Genomic DNA, 22816 nt, shown 5'->3' with positions numbered 1-22816 from the left:
GCCAAAAATTACTCATAGTAAATTAAAATTATAGATATTAGGTCAACATCACGAGATAAAAAATCAATAGGAGGAAAAACTGAGTCAACGTTGTGAGAGAGGACACAATAATCATGTCCAAATGCGTAGATTTTAAAGAGGCTGTCACATCAGAGACCCGGGCCTGGATTTGGGTTGATTTGACCACAAAATCCAGTACATTTTATTTCTGCGAACACTGTATCTCAAAGCTATGCAAAATACATTGATCTGTGCTCAAGTTCACCTGAAAACGTTCATCTTAGGTCATTTACTCAGGTATGGTTAGCATCAGGTACGAAAAATACCCGAAAGTCCAAATTTTAAAAAGATAAAACAAACAAAGTCAAATGTATGTGAGAAGATATCAGACTTTTGGGAGACTAAGTTAAAAGTATGTGACAATTAGTCAACACTTTCAATTATGCTAAATAAGTTACATTAAAAATATATCTCTAAATTAAATGATTCTAAGTAAAAGTTAAAATATGACATATCAGTTAATGTCATTTTGTTCAATATTTGTCTTTTTTTAATTTTTATTTTCTTGGCATAAATTGTCCTCCATACCTGTCTGACCTTGAAATATTGAAACAGAAAATAACACCAAAACCAGCCATACTGCAAACATCCCTGCACACCTCGGCCTCAGATAACCTCCCTGCTGGACATGTGGCTGTGCTGAAACACTAAAATGAGAGGGTCCAGAAACCAGCTGTGGGTTTCACATTCCTGCCTCCTGCCATAGGTGCCCTCAACAAAAGTTTGACCTCTGCTGACTCCATCTATAAAGAGGGGCGCCCGGTGTTGACAAGGCCAGTAACCTGAAGGACACTGGGTCAAGGACCAGCAGCTGTCTCAACATTCAGGGTGTGTTAAACAAAAAAACACTGCCACTTTTTGCACTGTTGGGTGGCCATAAGGTCATAAGGAAGTTAACAGTGAGTAAAATGAAAAGTGACAGTCATCGAGAAAAGATGACACGACTGGAGAACACTTTTCTTGGGGGGCAAAAATCTCCCTCTGTTTTTTTCTTTAACATAAAAATGGGAGCCAATATTTTTATTTAGAAAATCTGCCTTCTTTCACGTCAATGGGGAGTTCCTATATGGAGAGCAGGGAAGGTGAAGGGTTAATTTGTGGCCGGGGAAACCTGATGCTAATTAAGTCTTAGGAATGCCACATACTGACATTGTAGGAGCCCTCAGAGTGGGTCAGGCATGGGGAGAGCCAGCGGTAATGCGTGCGTCTAATGTTTTTATTCTGTACTGACGGTCGGGAAAACCAGTTTCACTGAACCCTGGAGCTGAAGGTATTTTCTGCCAGGATCATGAGTGTCAAGTGTGATAAAGTTTGTTTTGATAGGGAGGATTAACCCAAAAGGAGAGGTGGATTTTTTTAGCTGAATGACAGTTTTTGGAGATTTTTTTCCATATTGGGAATCATAATCTTAACGCGTATTTTTCTTCTTTTGCAGAGAGATCGCTGACGCAAAAATGGTTTTAGTCACACCAGCGCTGTTGCTGCTGTTGTCTTGGGTATCACTGCAAGCTGTCGCAGAGATTTGCCGGGGGACGCACTGCTACGGCGCGGAAACCGGCGATCCAAGACCGTGCACCGGAGCGCACTGTCCGGGGAGCAGATCCTCCAGACCGCCGCGCCACTTTAACCCGGTAGCGCAGCAGGGGAGAGCGGCGCAGATCGTCGCCAGCCAACACTATGCGTACCAGAGCTCTCCACGAGCAGCGTCGGAAGCTTATCCGGCTGCCCAGACAATGCGCGGGCGGCACGGTGACAGCAGCGCGCGGAAAAGAGAAGTTTTACCCGCAGGATGCACCGATGCGGACTGCGCCGCTCTTGTGAAACAATTTCAGCCCACTAATGACACCCGAGAGTGCAGAGGGATCGAGTGCAGACTGCCGCTGAGGATACGGCCAAGAGCACGTCCTGCGAAGTCTTGTGTGGGAGAAGGATGTAGTTCAGAGGAGAGCGTGAGCCAGCTTCCTCCTGTCCATCTGTCCGACAGAGCCGCGCAATTTCTGGGAGATTTTCCGGAGCTTGGATATCCGTCGTCGGAGCTTGGCGGGGCGCCTTTGGGTGTCCAGCTCACATGTGACATCAAGCCAGGTCTGCTTTTATCATCACAATTGTCATTAAAAAATGTTAACTGTTGCTTTTAGGTGATTATCGGATGATTTACTTCTTGAAAATGCGCACAATCGCGCACCAGTCAAACAGACATTTCCTGAGTGGCAGTCTTTCAAAGAAGTTGATGATTTATTATCATGCACTAAAAGTAGTGAGCCCATAATTCAGCCATATGCATATGATTCTTTATTGACTTTAACCTCCTTTCCCAGCAGTGATCTAGTCATCTGCACAATGGCTTTATAGCAAAAGCAAATGGAAGGCTTTGTTGACCTTCAGCCCCAAAATGATATCTGCAGAGCAACTGAACTGTAAAAATATCTCAAAGTCAGTTTTCCAGAAAATATGGAGAGCTTTGAAGTTGGTCCATACAGGAAACTTTCATCATACTTGCCAGCCAGGCCAATAAACTGGGGTCACTGGGTGTTCACACTTGCATTATTTGCATGACTCATATTCGGTTAAATGTCATTTAACCCTTTAAAACCAGAGAAAAGTGTCGATTTATCTCAAAAACATGGTAAAGGCATTGAGCAATGACAGAAGAATTGATGCCAAAAATTAGCAAGAAATTAGTAAAGTTACAAAAAGTAAAAGTGAAAATTACCACAAAAAGAGAAAAAGTTTTAAAAGAAGAAACTAAAAGATTAATAAATAAACATAGAAACAGGAGTAATAAGTACAAGAAAATTACCTGAAAATAAGTACAAAATAGAAAGAAAAGAAAAGTGAAAAACAAACCCCAAAAAAGTGCTGAAATATTTAAATTATAATAATTATAAACATTGTTTTCTGGATATTTTGCTCTACAGATTTTTTGTAATTTTCTAATAATCCCCTCCCCTTTTTTAAAACCAATTTTAAGGTCATTTTTTTATCACCTTTTCTAATTTCTTGCATTTTTTGGGACATTTCTTCCCAAGTTGTTTATTGCATATTTCCTTGTGTTTTCAAAAAAATCTTACCAATTTGCTTCAGTTAAACAGCCTGTGAAAGGCTCTAAAAGCAGCACTAGGAAAGTGATGTGTCCAGGTTTCAAAGGGTTAATCATATCCTTCACTGCTGTGTTTAAAAACAAGATTTGTCTGATCCCAGTTTTCATTCTGCATCATTTTCGATTCAGGTGAGAATGAAGTTCCTTCAGAGGACGCCCTCATCTTGCACCTCCAGCTGGCCAAGGGGCAGGAGAAGCTGGTGGAGGCCCTGCGAGCCCAGCAGGTGGTCATCCGCGACCTGCAGCAGAAACTGGCTGACCAACAGGAGGCGCTGCTGTCCCAGCAAAGGGAGATCCTGGACCAGCAGCGGCGCATGTACGAGCAGATGGATGTGGTGAAGGCGCAGTACGGCCTCCTCTCGGACACCATCAAGCAGGTGTCCTTCCAGGGCCTGCAGGGTGAGCTGCAAAGCTACTTCGAGAGCCACCTGGCAGGGCTGCAGAGCCAGGCTCGCAGCCACCTGCAGAAGTCCTACGCCGTGCACAAAATGGACATGGACTCAAAGGGGATGGATGTCGTCGGGGAGGCTAATTTTCCTCAACCCCTGCTGGGATGCCCTTCACCGTGTGGACAGGAGGAGTTCTGTGATTTTCAGAGGGATCCACCGCAGTGTCAGAAGTGCACCATGTGTCCGCCGGGCTTTTTTCTGATCTCACAGTGTTCTCCCACCGCAGACAGGATGTGCATGGTACTGTCCTTTAAAACACTGACATGTTCACACCCTGGTAGCTAAATTAAAAACTGTCTGTTTTCATGATGTTGAGACTGATAATCTGCTATGCTGGTGTCATCTGTGGTGTGTGAAAACCAGCACACTGCACAGAAATGGGTTGTGAATGGGTTTCAGCTGATGGTTGTTGCATCACATGGTGGTGTCAGGGGAGCACATGGCAGCAATAGACAACAACAAAATAACAGCTGGTTTGAGTGGAAAATGTCGAAACTCTTCAGAGATTAGTTTATTGATTAAAGGAAAAACATGGATCCTTTTTCTATCTTTCATGGTTTTAGAGTCAATTTTTGAGACAGAAGATTAGCTATTACCAATTTGTCTCAATAGTACAGTCAAAATCAACTGCACCCTATTATTAACCCTAAAAATGTATTTGTCAGTCCCTCCATGATTTCATAAGTCTTTTTTGGGGATTGTTGCCCCCTAAAATGTTTGATGTCATGGCAGCTTTTCTCAAAGAATGCAATGCACTTTTCAATGTTTCTAGGCTTTATTTGCACAGAAACTGCATAAGCAAGTGAAAATTGCGAAAATAGTTGCAATTGTTTTTGCACAATTCATTAATAATTAAATCAAAGGCAACCTTCCAGTGATAATTAAACCACACTGTTCTGAGTTTGTGATTGGTACTACGTTAAAGTTACCACTAACCTGAAGTTATTCCTCTGCAGTCAACATTGTGGTGGTGGTGGTGGCTGATTCATGAAGATAATGTTATTTTATGTGTATTGCAGGACAGAGATGAATGCTTAGAAGTACCAAACATTTGTGGAGAGCGAGTGAAGTGCCTCAATACTCCAGGTCAGTTCAATGCATTGTTATATTCCAAAAACTATAAATCCAATTTATCCCCTTAATGTGGGTAGTGTCAAAAAATATTTGACTTTTAGTATTTTCGTTTTAGGATCATTTTTCCACCTTTTCACTCTCGGGGTTTCTCCATTCTTTGTGGTCTTGAACAGGTGGGTTCAGGTGTCTGGGAGTTTCTGAGCGAGAAGCCGTGATGGGTTTGTGTGGTCACGAATACTTCTACAACCAGGAGCTGCAGGAGTGCCAGGCCTGCACTGACTGTGATGGAGAGCCTGTTTCTCATCCCTGCACCGCCATCAGTGACGCCGTCTGCGGCCAGCCGTCAGAGAGCCAACTCTCCCAGTCTTGGGGGGGTAATGTTGGAGTTTCACCTGCCAGGACCTCTAGCACCCACATCTTCAGCGGGCTTCAGCTAAACATCCGAGGCAAAGAGAAGATTGATCTGTTGTCCAACGACGTGGGTCAGGTTACGTTCCTGCAGCACGGCCTGGTTTGGATGGATCATAACTTTGCGATCAAGCACAGCTGCAGGAACTTCCTTCAGGTGGGAATGAGGCTCAACGGGAGCCAGGAGGAGGAGGGTCAGGATCTCAGCGGGGTTCGCATCGAACAGCCAGATGGGAAATACTTCCAGGGCATCAGTGTCAGCAGTGGCGTGGAGGTGGAGCCAAACCACACCTTCACTCTGCTGCTGAAGAGTCCGAATCAACACTGCAACCAGAGCAAGGATCTCCACCTCTACGACATCGCCACTCCCTCGTTCAGCCTGCTGTGGCTGTCGCATGACACCGGCGCTGTCGCTATGACAGCTCAGATGTCTCTGTTGGCGCACTACCAGACCAGCTACCGCCCAACTTTCCGCATGACCTCAGTGTCTGATCCCTATATGATCAGTCTAACTCACGACAACCGCGGCGTGCGCTTCACAGAAAGCGGTGTTGTGAAGTTCGTCCTCCAGCAGGCGCTTTACTCAATGGGCCACACCTGTGTTCGAGAGGGATTCTCCCTCATCGCATACACTAACCGCAATGGGACCGGCCAGGAGGCGATGCAAGCCTTCAAAACAGGCGTCAACTACAGGGACACCTCCATCACCCTCTCTGGCGCTGTCAGTGTAGCCGGCGGGGACACGCTCAGCTTCGAGATCACATCTCCATCCCAGTGCAACATCCGTTACTTTGGCGACAGCACAGGGATCAGTATGCTGAGTCTTATCTGGATTCCTTCAGCGGTGTCGTCATCCCTCACCGCCACCGTGTCCAGGACTGGTCTGCCCTCTGGTGCGGTGAGGAATAAGCCACTGTCGTTCCAGCAGATCAGTGCGGACACGCCGCAGGTTCATTTGGCGCGCTCAGGCGAGCCGAACAGCCGGAAGAACTTTATATTCCACGAGAAAGGGACAGCGAACATAGCTCTCAACCTGAAGCTGATACACTCCTGCAATATTGTAAAACTCACCTTGCAGCAGGTGGGGGGTCAGGGCGGGCAGGCTGGTCCTGTGGCTCAGCAGGTGTCTGGATATATGCCTGAAGGGAGCGAGTGGGCCAGTATCGGGCTGAGGGCCTCGTTTCCTGTTCAGAACGGCACGGCGGTTTATGTCACTCTGGACTGTATCCGCGGACGTATTAACCAGATAACACACGAGGGCGGCACTAACATTTCAATCCTCTGGGTTGCCGTGTAATCCGAGAAGGGATGAAGCGTTTGTCAATAATAATTTTTTTGTGAAAAAAAAAAGAAGACAGTTTTGCACAATATTGAATTGCAGAGCAGATTCAACATTTTTACCAAATTGAGAAAGAATACAAGTAGATGGAAACAATGTTTTCCATCTATTACACATATTTTGTCATATTATTGTTTTTAAATGTATGTTTCGTCACCTGTTTAGACTTTTATTGTGAAATCTCTGTTGGGTATCAGTAAGTACTGCTTGTGCTTGAAGTACTTCGGCTGGTTGAGCAGTGACCAATTCTTCATCGGATGTGTGTGTGTGTGTGTGTGTGTGTGTCTACAGTGTGTGTGAGTGTGTGTACATACATGTGCAGTGGTGCTCATATATGTATGTTTTTGTGTGTACACACGTATTGGCATGCCTACTTTTGTATGAGTCGTTAAATATGTATATCCTTACATTCCTGCACATGTTAAACTTGCGTACCGTATGTAACAAACTTTTTTGTATTACGTCTTTAGGAATTTAAAAGAGTAGTTTATCACTTTGGGAGAGATGCTTATTTGCTTTCTGGAATACTTCATTCACAATATAATTATTTGTATATCATTACTCATCGCATGTTGCATTAAATTTCTGAAGAAAATTGTTGTTCACGCATGCTTCTTTAGTGAATGAAGAATCCAAAAACAGAAAAATTCTTGATGAATTGAAGTCAGAGTGGTCCAGGCTACAACAGCAAAATTATATCAAAACTATGATTCACAAATCATCAAAAAACTTTCATCACAGTCTGTATGAATAATAGATGTAGCTACCGTGACATCGCCCAATGGTTTGTGGACTGCTGAGTTTGGCATTTCAGCCATTGCCATCTTGTTTTTTGGAACCAGAAGAGACCATATTTGGATGGGAGGCTGGAGTTGTGGAGGAGTGAGGGGCGGATTTGACTCACAGTCTGAAGTGACCTTCTACTCTACCGCTGCCTCAGCCGTAGTTTCGTTGTCTTATTGTATGACTATGCTGAATCCAAACTAACACTTTAAAACACCAAAGTCACACAATAATACAAAAAAATGAACTGACTGAGGTTGCGGTAGACCAGCAGCTCCCATGTTCAGCGAGGTAACATTACTGTTTTTGGAGTCTGGCTTGGAAGAACGCATCAATAAGTTTCTTTTAAAATTCAGTTCCCTGTCTGAAAAAGCTGTCCATTAAGAGATTACTGAGCATACAACTGGATAAATGAAACTTGGATTACACTGAATGAGATGTGTGAGAGTTTGTTAACAGATGTTTTAATATAATTTTGCTGTTGTTAAACATGGACCCCTATGACACCAATTCAACAAAAATATTTGTAGATTTTTGGTTCTTCATTCACCGTGGAGGCATTCAAGAAAAAAAGGAAGAAGTCTTTACAAATTCAACATAACACGGTGTGAGTTATTGATATACAAATGGTTATTTGGGGGGTTAAGTATTCCTTTAAATGAAAAGATCTTAATCTTATCCTCACTCCATAAAGCTAATAGGTGCATTTCCAAAATGTCAATGGTCCCTACCATGCTCTGAAGAATTTGTCATAGAAGAGTATACACATGCTATGCAGTAAACTTTCATAAGGTGAAGTCAGTAATTGATGTTTTTGATTATATTTATTCGCCTTTTATAAAAACAGGATTTTTGTATTTTCACTCTAAAATGCAGACATGAGAAAAATAGAAAACTGTGTCATGCATATAGAAAAGCACTGAGTAGACAGTGTTGATATTCAAATACATGCAGTGATAGCCTCTACCATACGTTTATTTGCACAGATATAGTTGAACACAGTATTAAGGAATGTGCAAACATCGTACTTTGTTATTCTTCTGCCTAAATGCTGTTTCCCTGTGAAGAGTTGCCCATGCATATCGTTCCTAATTGCCTCTGTGTGTGTTCTGTCCTCTAAACAATTAGGCATAATTAAGTGTTTCAGGGAGTTGGCAGCAAAGCCGCCACTGAAATTCTTCAGCTTTACTCTCACTTCATTATGTGTCATGATTTTTTTGTTTTGTTTTTGGGGGGGTCATGCTCCATGCACATGGCAATGCATGCATACTTGTTCAGCACCAAATAAAATGTACATTTATTTTGCCAGAAAATAAATTTCACTGAAAGCTTTTTAATCAGAGATGAAAGATGTTTCACAATTTAGTTGGGATAATCAGAATATGCATTTAATTTAACGTAATGTAAAACATTCCTGTCGAGCCACATAGGACATCTCATGTGGCCTGAATTTCAATATCTTGACATTGATTTTAAAGTGGACTTCTATTATTTTCCATTAAGTTAAGGGGTAAAAGTTTAACATTCAGACGTTAGTCATTCCATTTAATCTCAAACATACTGAACCTATTTGAACACAACCTTATTCAACAGCTATAGGTGCCAAAATTGCAGACATAATACCTGGAAAATCATACACTGTATTTTCCTCTCAATTGGTCTTAATCAAGTTTAAATTATTCTTCCATCTATTACCTATAAGAGAGCTGCTCTTTAGCTTAAACATAACAAATAGCCTGTGAGTCAATGAGAGGGAGAGAGGAGGAGGGGGAAAAAGCAGGTCTGGTTGTGAGAAACAATCAAATGTTTCTGTCGGTTGTCTGAATTGAAAACAGGTGTTTTAGTGGAGCGGTGCTCCAGATGTCTGACGCTGTAGATCAAATGAGACCCACAGCACATGAAGAGTTTCAGAGACATCAGAGAGAGAAACGGGGACAGAGAAACAGAACAGGAAAGAGCAAAAAACTAAGGGGAGGGGTGTGTGTGAAGAGAACTTTGCCTTTAAAGCTCCTTTAATCAATATTTTCAACATTAACAGTGAATCAAATGGCCGCATGTAATGTAAGAGGAGAGTCATCACCAAACTTTGTACTTCCCTAGCCACTTAGCCATTTAGTTACCCTCCTGTAATTTAGGTTATACAGCTGACAAATTTCACTTTCATCAAGCACATCTCAGATAAGCTCGCTTTATGTGACCCATCATAGCACCAAATGGCAGACAAAGTTAGGGATAAGCTGGTGAAGCTGAAAAGTCAAAATCTAGCTGCTAAAGAACCAGTTGTATTCTCCTGAAAAAGAGTGCTACAAGGCTGTGTTTCTTTGCCAGGCAGTAGTTAACGTCTCCCTGGTTCCCTTGACAAAAAGCCAATGGTGTTTTTCCACCGGATTTTGGATTATTGCAGAAAATAAACTCAAAGAAGTCTGTGATACTTAACATGTGTTGTTCAGCAAGATAATCTTCACAAATGAACCCCACTTTTATGGTTTTTGAAGCCCAAATGAAATCGTCAGAAGTAAAATGCTAATGCTAAGCCGTAATCGAACGCACAACTTAATCATCACCATCACAAAGAGGCTTTAAAGCTGCATTCAGTGCGGTTCAGCGGGATGAAGTTCTGTGGTTTTATTTAGCCACTTGTTAGCAACCACCTTTCTTAAACACACACTAGCTTCAAAGGTTACAAGTGAGGTATTTACTGACTTATTTTATATCATAGAAAAAAACTTTAAAGTCTCTTAAGCTTGAGTTCACCAAACCTTTTTTTAGGCATCTGAACCCATTAAAAAAACAACATTGATTTTGAGACGAGAGAACTGGGAATGCTGAAGTGCTAACCCATTCCTGCAGCAATGTGTGGATGCAGGGCAGAGTAAAAATTATTGTTGACTTACATTCATCAAGTGTCCAGATCGTGTAGGACTCTTGGAGATTGCACAGCGATTGTTTTAAGACCTGACACACGGAGGTGGGATCCATCCTGGCAGCACTCGGGCACTGAAAGACAAAGATTAGCCACATGGGAGCCACTTTTGTTTTCTTTTTACTCACTTTCTTGTGACGACCAACAGTTCAGTAACTACTAGCAGACTGGAAGCTGACATTGAGATGAACTGTGCAAATTAGAAACTACTTGCCCCTGTAAGACAACCCAAACAAGCTAAAGAAGACATCATGAACAGAGACAACAGCTGCGGTCAAATAGCCAAAAAAATTATATCCTTTGTCTTTCCCTGACACTTTTCTTTGACCTTAATGTAAGACGTCATAAAGTAGGAAAGATGTGAGAGAGAATGCATAAGGATTTAGGAAAAGACAGCCGCAGTGCTAAGAGAACCACACTTACACCAGGTTACACAACAGTGAGTGTTACTGACATGGGTTTAGTTAGTTTAGTTAATTAGTTTATTTAACAAGGGCCATGCTCGACACAACTGTGACTCTTATTATTAAGTTAGCCACAATGCTCATTTGCATCTGCGGTCCCTGGCATGTAAATATTTATCCATTGAAACCAGAGCAAATCGGTTTATTTTCTTTCAAGAATATGGTGAAAACAACCAACCTGGTGAAAACTGTCCCACAAATTGCAAGAAATTAGTATGAAGTGATGGTGAAAATGACTAGAAAATTAGCATTTAACTATAATTATTACAATTATATATTTAAAATCATGTTACAGAAATCATCATGTGTGGCTCTTTACAGTTTTTATATTTGGGTGAACAGCTATGATAAATCCCTTGCACATATAAGTAGTGATACCACCACTATAATTTATATAAAAAATTGATTGTAGCAGCTTTAGATCAGGTGCATACTTACTCCACATTAATCCCATACACATAAAACTAAGAATGAAAAAAAAAGTTTGGCACAGATCACCGCAGGCAAAATAAATTAATCAACCAAAGAATTCAGAATTTAAATGAATATTTGTTTTGATGTGAAAACACAAAAGGTGCCATGAAGTTTGATGAGCTGCAGATCTGCATGCCAGTGTCTCTGTGGCAAAACAGAGAGACATCATTCATCACTGCAATGCATCTGTTGTGAGTTTATTTGCTTTCTGAGGGTTTTTTGTGTTTGGAGTTCACTCAAACAGTCGATGGCATGCGAGGAAGTTACTCTAACACAACACAAATCTCTGACAAGTCCAAAAACACAACTGTTTCCGAAACTAAACAATCTGATACATCTAATATTTCTTATTTTTATGTGAAGAAAGAATGTGACTTAGCACTCTCTGCGTCTGCATCATTTGTTCCTGGGTGCTGACAGAAATGCAACACGGTGTCATGTTAATAGACACATCAGTCGCAGAGTTTTGCAGGCGAGGTGAACACCCTCGTAACCCAAACCTGGCCCCAGTCTGCGCCGATGTTGACTTAAAAAGGACAAAGCCGGAGACAAGCTTGCTTTAATCAGAAGCGGATGTTACTGTAAGAGCCAAGGCCTCCTCTTGTCTACGGGGAAATGTTTAGACCATGTGGTCAAGTTTGATGCTGCAATCCACCGCTGTGTGTTACACTGGTACTAGACGGTGGATTTATGGGGTGCAAAGAGAGTTTGTAAAGACGTCATTGATGTTTTTAATCCAACTTGTTGGGTCCTTTTGACAATTTATCATATTTAATAGTCTAAATATGGAAATTAAATCCATTGAACGTTTGAAAGGTCTTAATTTTGGATGTTTTTTTGCTACATTGAATTACAGCCTACCGCTGAAAACCACAGTTTGTTCTAAGGGGCCAACGATCGCTGACTTCATAAAAATCTTTTAAAGGTCTGGCCAAATTTAAAACAAAGTTTTCATCTCTCTGTTTTGCCAAAACCTTGAAACCATGTGCATGAAACAGTTGGATGACATCCCATCCCACATCCACTCCGTTTCCACGTTTAAACTGAGAGTACGCCGCAATAATTACCATCCAAAACCAACTAATGGGTCATAAAAAACAGCAAAACAGCGAGCCTTCATCAACGCCGACTAACTGACCACACAAAACTCTGTATTGTGTTCTTCCTGGAAGAAGCTCCATACAAAAATAGTTACATAAAATTACCCTTACAAACGTCAGATGAACAAAGACAAAACGTATATGTTCTCATACTGATGTTAACATCTTAAGAACATGTACATACATGCACACCACAATGAAATTATGATAGTAGAAAAATACCTTTAGTTTTACAAAAATAAAGACATTTACACTATTAATTAAAGCAGAAAAGGCACAACTGGTGCAAAAAAAAGAGAAATTAGGAGATTAAATATTTAACTCTAAAATGTTCTGGAAGGGGAACCAAAAGCCCACCATGTCATATGCAGCCCTACACCAATTAATGAAATGAGCTCTATGCTCTGATTGGCACAAGGCGAAAAGTTGGGAACACCAAAGATATCACGATTCATCCTGAGGAGAACATAAATGTCTGTGCTGAATTTCACAGCAATCCATCCAAAAGTTGTCCAATTTTTACTCAAAACTATAAATGTGAACATGGAGGTGCTAATGGAAAAGTCAGGGCATCACAAAAGTCATCAAGGAATCATAAATGCCTGTACAACATTTAACGGCAATACATGAAATTATAGTTGATATATGTCACTCTGGAATGAGCCAAAGCTAAAATGAGCTTCCTTGTCTCAAATGCTGAAATCATTTCTACTTCCTCTGCCTCCAAGAGAAGTTTGTCCAGATAGAAGTCAAGTTTGCATCTTACTTGGATGTGCTAAAATGCAAAACTACTGCATCCATATCCCTGAGTTATTAAAAAAATGATGGTTCTGCGTCATCCGCCCTTTTATGCTCATCCACTCATCTATCGCAATCTCCTCCCCTCCTACCGTCCATCTGTGCCGGTGTTTTTCTCCTCATTAGAGAGGTTACTGATGCATAAGGAAACGAGCTGGCAGGTCAGTGGCCACGAACATAAAAGTGGGATCCGTATTGAACAGTCTGTGAAAAAGTTTGACAAAAAAGTTCCAGGCTCTTTAAATTTCTATGCCGTTGAACAGGGAAAAAATCCATAAAGAAATACTGTATAAGGAGTTTCTTTTATCTCCTAGTATGAGCGACTTTCTATAGGATATTTTGGAAAGCTGAAACCGACGTATACTGGCACTGAAAATAATCACGCTGGACATGCTGTATCTCCCGACTCCAGACTTGGCAGGGGCTCTGCATAGTTCCCCCCAGTGTCTGGTAAATTCCCTGATCACCAGGAATGCAGCATTTAATTTTCTTGTTCTTTAGCTGACCTTAATCATTTCTGCGTCAAGGGCAATCCGAAACTCCAGAGCCATGGGGATCAGTCAGTCTGGGTGTGGAAATAAATACCTATGTGTGTGTGTGCGGTATACACATGTATATGCAGAGGGGAGTGAGGCCTGTCTTGCTGTCTTCATGAAGAGGCCATTTAAAGCCCTGATGATGAATAATAGGTTGGCTGAATTTGAGCGAGCGAGTCCCTCTGGTGTATATTTAAATGGCGGCGAGATGCTCTCTCACTCATATCAACTCCCCGGTGGTCCGCGAGGTTAATTGCTTTCTCCGGCAGGCGCTTACAGATTAACTATCTCACTGAATGCATCCATACAAATGACTCTGCATATACCACAATAAGTTGAGCGGAGCGATGTGCATGTGTGTGCCTGTGTGTGTGTATGTGTGTGTGGGTTGGTGTGTGTGCCGTGTGTGCTTAGGTAGCAGGCAGGGTGCACGGCGAGGTCAGAGGAGCTAATAAGAACGACTGACTTTGACTAACGAAGTGGGCTCAGCACAGTATCTTTGGCTTCAGTAGTCTTCTACAGAAATGTAATAGTCGGGCATTTTTATTTTATTGAAGCTGATTCAAAGCAGCAATTTGGTGATTTGCAGGTGGAAAAAAAACTGATCGTCTCATAACTGAATTCAGCTGAAAAGTGGGAGGATTGTAATTGTTTACACCTTTGGTCTTGTTTCGTAGTTTTGGTCATCATAAACATTATACTAACAAAAATAATTGCCAAGATCTGGTTACATGGGGACATTTCTACATGGCTTAAGCTTTAAGTCACCGTGGCAAAGCCAAAACATCTTCTCATCCCAAGTCGTCACATTTTGCAGATTTGCAGTGAACCTCCATGTCTACACATTACACTCTAAGTATCCTTCTGCATCTGCTGTTGACGGGATGCCACCACTATGATGTAAAAACATGGTGGGATGCTGGATGTTGTTATGTTTAGGCAACAAAAGCACATGCTGGCAAGGATGGTAAAAAATCCCCATCGATTCACACAGGAAGCAAACACAGGACTCTCCCATTAAAGTCCAGGGTTTGTCTGTCTAGATATCTTTGTCCTCCTTATTTCAGGTCATTACTGGCTGCGTTTTAATCTGACGCTGTCCAGCTGCGTATCATGCAGACATGACAAATTCTGTCCAGGGACATTCTCACTTGATGCCGCATGTCCACGTATCATGCTGCCATGGCAGGTGCTGTCCAGCCCTCCAGTAGCGTATAATAACACCATGAACGGTTCTGTCCGGTTTACCAAAGAAGCCAAGAAGGGCTGACAAGAGCAGACTAGTGCTGATGGTGTTGGAGATATACCACCAAAACTAGGGTGATAGACGCTCACCAACAACCCAATGCTGACCAACTGCTGACTATTGACTGACCGTGTCAGTACCTTTGGCCGTGCTGGTCTCTACCAACTCCCTAACTTTTGATATATGGCCCGATAAATGCCGCACTAACTTCAAGGGCTGATCACAAATGTTTTTCTTCTGCAATATGGGCAGGTAGTTTAAAGCAAATTTATCTCAGCTTTTTCACTGAAAACTGCTGTTGGAAAAACACCCTATGAGAGCTGTGAGAGTAAAAGTAATTGTAAAAACTTTCGGGTCATGAAACCAAAACAAAACTGAAACACCTCAAGGAACTGAGGGCAGCAGCTTTAAGTTGGACATTTTGACCTAGAAACCAACAAATCCACACTCAGGGGCAAACTCCTGGACAGCTGATAAATAACACAACATGTGAAGAAAAAAAAGCGTCTCTTCTGCTGTCACCCAAGCATGCGGCCTCTCCCCGAACGTGACCAGGCTTTCATGTGTGAACTGAGCACTGTCAGAGTGAAACCAAACACTAACGGATGACCCACCGGCTCCTGGGCCGACATGAGGGCAGAGGCAGAGTTCACTCAGCGTGCGCCTCAGAGGACTGTGAGGTGAACGCCACCAATTGCAACAGACACCAACATCTGGCTTGGTTTAGCTGCACCGCACACACAAACACACACACACACGATCTGTTTTCAGGACGGACTTCAGTCGTTTATAGAAGCATTAGAATCCTTTTGGCCTTTCTGTCAGAATGCTTCGGTAAGCCTCTCTCAAGCCAGCCACCCTGACTTTACCATCTGTTGGTTTGCTCATAAATCACAGCAAAGTTTGAGAAAAAAAGTAACTTCTGCGACTTTAACTTTATGACACATTTGCTACATTTCTCCTATCTGCATCCGGTGTGTTTGGATAGCTTTTTTCTTTTATAATCACATGTAGGATTAGAGCGTCGCGGCTTTACAAGGCCAGTGATGTGCTCCACATGGTCGGAGGTTGCTGCAAACACTGAGCAGATCGTCCAGGTGACGCCGGTGATAAACTGCTCATGTGGGAACATCTCTGATCGCCGACAGGAAGGAAGCTCGCGGGGTGAATCTCTGAGAAAGTCAGACCTGGTCATTTACTCAGTTTTATTCCTTGAGTGAATTTTTAATCTTTAACGGCAGCGATGAACATGTTTACACTCTGTGGAAGACTGAGTCAGGGAGATAACAGAGTCTGCAGAGGCAGCGTGTCAGGGTTGATTGAAATTAATTTGGTCTCATGACACCCACAGAATCCAAAATGTGATGTCAGGGGGGCACATAGGTAATTCCTTGATGATAATTAATGGAGGATGAGCTGATAAGTCATTCTGTCTCTGTGTGGCTTTGCAGAGAGGATCGTAAACTCCCCATGTGGGCTGTTAGTGAGGATCACATGATGTCTACACGTGTGCATGTAAATACTTTACATTTTGTCGGTTTATTTTTCTGTCAGTGCATTTGTACATTACATAAAAAGTCTGCTACCTTCCTTATCTTTATGATGATGATGATGATGATGATGATGATGATGATTTTTTTACTGCCAGGTAGTTTCATTTCAACAAGCGATCAAGAAAGTTTCATCTTTATGCATTATATTTTGTATTTATATGAATATGCAAAGTAAATAATGGTATCAAATAAATGTTGTGGTGAGAAAAATACAGTATTTTTCTTTGAATTGTGGAGTAGTAAAGACTCAAAGACAACACAAAAACCTACAGCACATGAGTTAATGTACTTATTTTCCACCACTTTAACACATTTCATTATAGCAGCCTCAAACGCTCAACAGTACATGTGTACAGGGAAAACATTTCAGTTGTCAACTAGATTACATGCTGAAAAAAAAATCAACAGTGAGACAAGTTTAAAGTCTTAAGCTCCAAAGTGGAGTCTGATCAATAACTGCATTGATCAATCTTCACACAGAACCCCTTATTCCTCTGTGTGGAAACACTGAAGAGTGATTGCATGTCATATTTGCAATGTTAAAAATGTCGACTTCCTCTGAGCGCTTTCATTCAGAGCCAGCTGATCGTGTGCAGCCCAGATGTTTCGTTTAAAACACACTGTACCTCTAACTTTCTTGTCCTTTATGTCACTTAAATAAACAAATAGGGTAATTCCCAGTCTGACTGTGGGTCAACTTTTTGTCACAGAGACCACGAATACTCCCACATGGTGCTTTACTCTTTATCTACTGCAGTGTGTGTGAGGGGGAGAGATGAGGTGAACCATCTGGGAACCTTCCACATAATTTGTGATGTCTTTCCTCCTCTCTTTTTTGGACATAAAAGGAAGTTGTAATCAGAAATGATTGAGAGGAAAATGTAAAAATAACATCTCATTGAAGCAATAATGGAAAATAATTTTGTATTTGCCAAAAAAAAATCCACATTTGCAGTACATGCCTATTTTGAAGAGAGGTAAAAAATACTCCTTTTGCTCCCTCATGACTGAACTGTGGGGCAGCAGTGCCATCTAGAGAGACGTTAGTAACCTGCCAGTGATGCTGCTCACAAAAATGTTACAGCTTTTCACTGGAGTGGCACAAAAAGCATAAATTAAACTAAAATGATCAATGATAATTTGGTATTTTGTGTGAGAGCAGTGTTTAGTTTAATTTGTTGGTTTTGAATGCATGAATGTATCTCATGCATGTTTGATTTAATTGATACGTTTTAATCTTAATATTATCTCTATGCAACCGTATATCATTTTTTGCACACTGTTATTTCTCCTGAAATTACATGTGCATTAAAAGCAAATTATTGCTTGTTTCTCATGTTTTACCATTTTAGTAATTTTGCTACAGGGAAAATGAATGAACAAATGAATTAGATAGACAATAACAATGGATTGTTTTGGTGTCAGTTGTCGAGTGTTGTAGATATTGGCCATGGACCTGTCTGCCTTGTCTTGAATACTTATATTAAAAAATAAAATAAAAGAATAAAATAAGTAGATTGCACATGGCTAACCCCCCCCCCCCCCCCCCCCCACCCACCCCACACACACATTTTAAAAACTCAACAGCAATGTGTCTGTCCAGAAACCATTACACAAGATAATCTGCATACCTTGTCGTGAGGAGTTTTATGTAGGATTTTTTCCCGATCAAACTATCACTATGCAGAAGGAAGCGTGCATCTACTGTAAACAGTGATGGCATCCTCCTAGGCAGAGCTGTATGGTACTAAGCTCTGTGGAACTAGGTGAGCTAGCAGGAGATGCATGCTTCCTTCAGCACAATAATATTGTTGGTGTAGTTTGGTAGAAAAAAAAATAGTATGGCTGCCCCATGAAAGTTGAAGATCTGTATCTGACTGAGATTCAAGTTGAGCAGTTTTTTTGTTTTGTGTCACTCAGTGTGCAGTGTACCTGTGGGGGGGGGGTTTTAGTCTCCAGATTTGGTGCTACAGGAAGCTGCAGACACAGATCCAGGGTGAGTCTGAGTGAGACGAAGGAAGCTGTCAGGGTCGGTAACACAGAAATACAGGAACTGAACCAAAATGCATATAACAAATTCAAAAACTTTAAGAAAGTCACAGTCTTTTCTTACCAGAAGGAGTTTGGTACATGGGAGGTCAAGCTGAGGCACAGCAAACTAATCCAACAGGGAGATGGCAAAAACAAGATCCGAAGACATCCAAAAATCAGAAACACCAAACATTGGGAGGAGTGGCACAGAGAAAAATGCACACTGAGACTGAGAGGAAAGGAAAATGAGGGCCAGGTGAAACCACACAGTTTATGGGTGAAACTGACCAGAGCAGACATTAACACAGGAAAGACACAAAAACAGGAAGTAAACAAAGACATTGATCCCCTCAGTGGCCGGAAGTGGAATTACACCGTTCGGGTCGGTCACGTGATGCTCACCGGCCCAGAAGGACTTTTCCTCATTGACTAACATCGAAAAAGAGACTGTAAATCAGTAAGTATTTTTTGTTGAGTTTCAAAACCTCCGCGAAACGACGTATATTCCTGTCTAGATGTAAACAATTCGGTTCGATAACATTTGGAAAGTCTTAAAGAGCCGCGAGATTAAATTTTTTAGACCGCCATTCAAACTAGCGAGGCGCTAATCCGGAAGTCGTTCGCTTCGCCGGCGGAAATTACCCGCTCGGGAACACTCGGCCGCATTCGGCTGCCCTTAATCTCTACTACGCATGCTCTAGGGCCAGTATATCCGGGTGTTTTACACATTTCTAAACCCTGAAATTGAGCTTTTTCTGCTTTCTGCGCCATTGACGTCACTATAATACACCAGTGGAGAAATGACTTAAAAACAGAAACAGAATACATACATAATATTTGGGTTTTTTGCCTTTATTGACAGAACAGATTAAATGTGAAAGGGGCAGAGAGGGGATAACATGCAGCATCGGGCCACAGGATGTTTTTTGTGGTAAACACATTTATTTATTTCTGTTGTAAAATAGGGCATTTTTATGATGGGATTTATTCTGGGTTTTTTTCAGTCTCAAGTGGCCATTTGATGAACTGCAATTTTTGGCACTTCCATATTATAGCTTCATATTTAAGCCTTGGAGGTTAGTGCTTGGATCAAATGTTGAGTTTTTCATTTTTTTTTTTTTTTTTGGTGCTTTGAGTGCCACAAGCAGAGTGCTATCTAGTTCATTTATATAGGAGAGAAGGCAGACATCTCTGCAGCTGTTATCACCAACACTCTGCAACTCACATCAAACAATTAAGACTGATACATTTCACTACATGTAAGAGGAGAAATAACATCATGAACACATAATCTAGAAACCTTGCTGCTATAGGCAATGATTACAGCCCCTCTCTCTGTGCTGATGGGCTGCTATGTATCAATTTATAGATTGAGAGGTTAGAAAAAGATGACATAAACATGACCAATGATGCACAGGCACCACTGATACACCCTTACCTTAGTCAAAGTGGCTCTTTTCATACCTAACTTTTTCTGTTCAAGGACTCACTCACCAGTTTATGTAACAAATAAAACTCCCCTGTTCACGTAACACCATGCTTTTGACCCACAGTATGAAGCACTTGGAAATGTTACTGTATGTCTCAGAAAAAACAAGAAAGAAAAAATAAAAGAAAATCCCCAAAATGTTTGTTTTGACAATATTTATTTCTATTTTCCCAATAGTAACATATAGTCCAGGACAAATGAATGTTTGAGAGAAGCTAGCACAGCAGTTTGCAGAGTATATGATTCAAAATCGTACCATATTTAGTGAAAGTGAACTGCACTCTGAGTACTAGGGATTTTAATTGTTCTCCTAAACAAACAATATTTCCTGTAATCAAGAAACCAGGGTATATTTTCTCTATAATTCTGTGTTAAAGGCTAACAACACTTGCATTGGACAAGTTTTTGGACAATCAAGTCTAAATCCTATTGATTCTGTTTCTCATACATCCCGTAGAGTCAAGGGCCTTAGTAAAAGAAAATTTTAAAAAAATGAACAGTGACGTTATGGCACCATGACACGAGTCAACACACTGCCTCAGACACGCAGAACAGAACGACAGCGGGCAGCCCAGGAACATTAGAGGAAAGCGCGAGGATACGTCGTCACTGCTACCAGAGGGCGAAGCAGAAGAGAAAGAGAGAAAAAGGTCGTACAGGTGCAGAGCAGATAGGAGCTTTCAGAGAGACATGCTGAGGGACTACACACATAGATATATAACTCTACGTTCGGAGCTGCGACAGTCTTCAAGCAAGAAGAAGAAAGACAGAGGATAGAGATAGTCAGATCAAGCGCGGAGAGGATTACAATGCTAGGCGAGGTTAGCATGCTTGCAGCACGGAGAAACTTTACAGGAAGCCCAAGACACAGAATCACATGTAAAGGCTAGAGCGACAGTGCACTATTCTACAGGCTAAAGCTATACATTGGACACTAAAGCTAATTACAGGAGCTACACTTACTGTATATATGTATATATATGTATATATAGAAATAGATATATAGGAAATATCAAACAAGCTGGATAGGCAAGGCATCGCATGCACGTGCAAAGGAAGCAAGTCTAGCAGCAGCAGCAGCAAGAGAAGAAAATGTCTGCCTTTCCAAGATCAACCTGGTCTCACAGAAATACCTGAAATGACCACAGACTGTTAGCACCGCATTATGTGATGGTGGTGGCACAAAATGTGCTAAAATTGCATGCTGGCACCATGCAAACAATGCAAATGGAAAATCAAAAAGGATCCTTTGTCATAGTTGACACACTTACGCCCTGGTTCAACAACATCATGCAATGGCTGGTGTCTGCATGCTTACAAAAAATGGGCTGCCCGTGGATGTCGCCTAGGGGTCTGTGGGAACCATCGCAGACTTGGGTGAAGACATTTATGTCAAAGTGGACGAAAGCGAACCTTAACAGACACACGGACGTGTTAACTATGAATCTGTCTTTAGGATTTAGGTGCTGGGTCACAGATTCTGATGGGTCTAAGAATTCAATGTAACACCGACACATGATAACACATTACATGCCACCACATAATGCTGTGTTAAGATGTCATGGTCATTTCACATATTTCTACGAGATCAGATTGTCCAAGACCACCACAGTGAGATTCCTGTGTCGCTGTAATAAATCTGATGTTGTCTGTGTCACAGTGTGTATGCCATTTTCAATCGGGGTACAACAAAAGTAGGATAAATAACTCTTAAAAGTATGTTAAACTCTAGGCTAATCTCTGTTGGGATGTTAAGACAGTAAAACTTTTATAAGATCTATAAAACAAAAAAGTAAATGCTTAAAACTTCGAACAGGCCCTTGATTCATGTCACATTCAGACCAAAGAGCTTAAGTTACATTTTTGAGTAATTTTTTTAAACATCAACTTATGAACAACCATTGGACATTGCACGTTATTAGGTCATGTGTATACTCTAAAGTGCACAACCTCCCCTTTGGAGGAAAACTAGACAATACTGGCAAATTTATACTAAGGCAACACAGTTACAAACACACTAAGGTACACATTGGCACATACCGTCAAGTATTCACTTGTGCACAAAAAAACACAGGGCTTCAGAGTCAAAATGGCTTTGCATATTCGTTTAAAATCCAAACACCGGAGTCTCTGAGCAAGACTCGTTAGTATTTCAAGGTGAAATCTGTCAATTTCTTTAAAGCCAGTCCCTGAAACATGTTTTTCTTTGAAATAGCTAGAAGAGTCACAAACCAAGTCAAGTATCTGACATACGTACATACACACAGGAAAAAAGCCTTTTGGACAAACAGGATGAAAATACAAGTAATCTATATTGGAGATAGAGAAAATATGAATAACTTTACCTCACAAATAGTCTCTGGTTATATGTCTTATATACACTTATGTATACACAAATATATGTACTTAGGACATCTTGAAATACTATTTACAATCTATGATCAAAAGTGATTGTACACTGAGCGACCGTGTTGAGCAATTGTGCTTTTCTAACTTGTTCTAATGAAAATGCTACAGAACCTCTGTTCGTTTTTCAGGGTTCACGTTCCATCGGCTAACCCGCCTACAATAAGCATGTTTATGTTTTTGCTAACTAGTAGCAAACTTGATTATCATTAACTACTGTACACTTGAATTCACCGTTACTTTTGATATATTTGCAGGGTATACAGATTGGACCCACACTCGAATATTGCTTGTGAATGAATAAAGAAATCTCAGTTGCAATGCTAATAAGGGATGTTTCCTCCTCCCCCGATGATTTAGTGCAAGTGATGTCAGGTATGCAGTAGCTGCAAGTCTGGTGAAGTTCCCATAACACCTTTATCGCCCTGTTCCCAGTTCTCTTAAGATCCTCCATCTTTCTTTAAGTGCTCACCCAAAAACACCACTGACAAATAGGCTCTCTTGTTATGGTACTGTATATGAGAGATTGAACATTTTCAAAGTTAAAATCCTTAAAATTGAATGCCTGGCTAATTTCTGGAGA

At 41.2% G+C, this 22816-nt stretch overlaps 1 protein-coding gene across 1 annotated transcript; it reads left to right on the top strand.

The window, feature by feature from the left end:
- The first annotated feature begins 1241 nt into the window (after positions 1-1241).
- nell3 (NELL (neural EGFL like) family member 3) lies at positions 1242-6399 on the top strand. The gene is made up of 5 exons (XM_042510639.1): positions 1242-1330; positions 1496-2145; positions 3290-3849; positions 4629-4695; positions 4857-6399. The coding sequence occupies exons 2-5, from the start codon at positions 1515-1517 to the stop codon at positions 6386-6388; spliced, it is 2790 nt and encodes a 929-aa protein (XP_042366573.1). The 5' UTR covers positions 1242-1330; positions 1496-1514; the 3' UTR covers positions 6389-6399.
- Positions 6400-22816: the final 16417 nt, after the last annotated feature.

This window comes from Plectropomus leopardus, chromosome 21 (genome assembly GCF_008729295.1).
Source record: "Plectropomus leopardus isolate mb chromosome 21, YSFRI_Pleo_2.0, whole genome shotgun sequence".
NCBI classification, from domain to species: domain Eukaryota; kingdom Metazoa; phylum Chordata; class Actinopteri; order Perciformes; family Serranidae; genus Plectropomus; species Plectropomus leopardus.
The sequence above is the reverse complement of the archived record's forward strand: the minus strand, read 5'-3'. Positions and strand labels throughout refer to the sequence as shown.

Bases quoted from the DNA above. Each gene is read 5' to 3' on its own strand.
- nell3 (XM_042510639.1), top strand. From the start codon at position 1,515: ATGGTTTTAGTCACACCAGCGCTGTTGCTGCTGTTGTCTTGGGTATCA. The intron at 2,146-3,289 runs GTCTGCTTTTAT...TTTTCGATTCAG, and splicing joins CACATGTGACATCAAGCCAG to GTGAGAATGAAGTTCCTTCA. The intron at 4,696-4,856 runs GTCAGTTCAATG...GGTCTTGAACAG, and splicing joins GAAGTGCCTCAATACTCCAG to GTGGGTTCAGGTGTCTGGGA.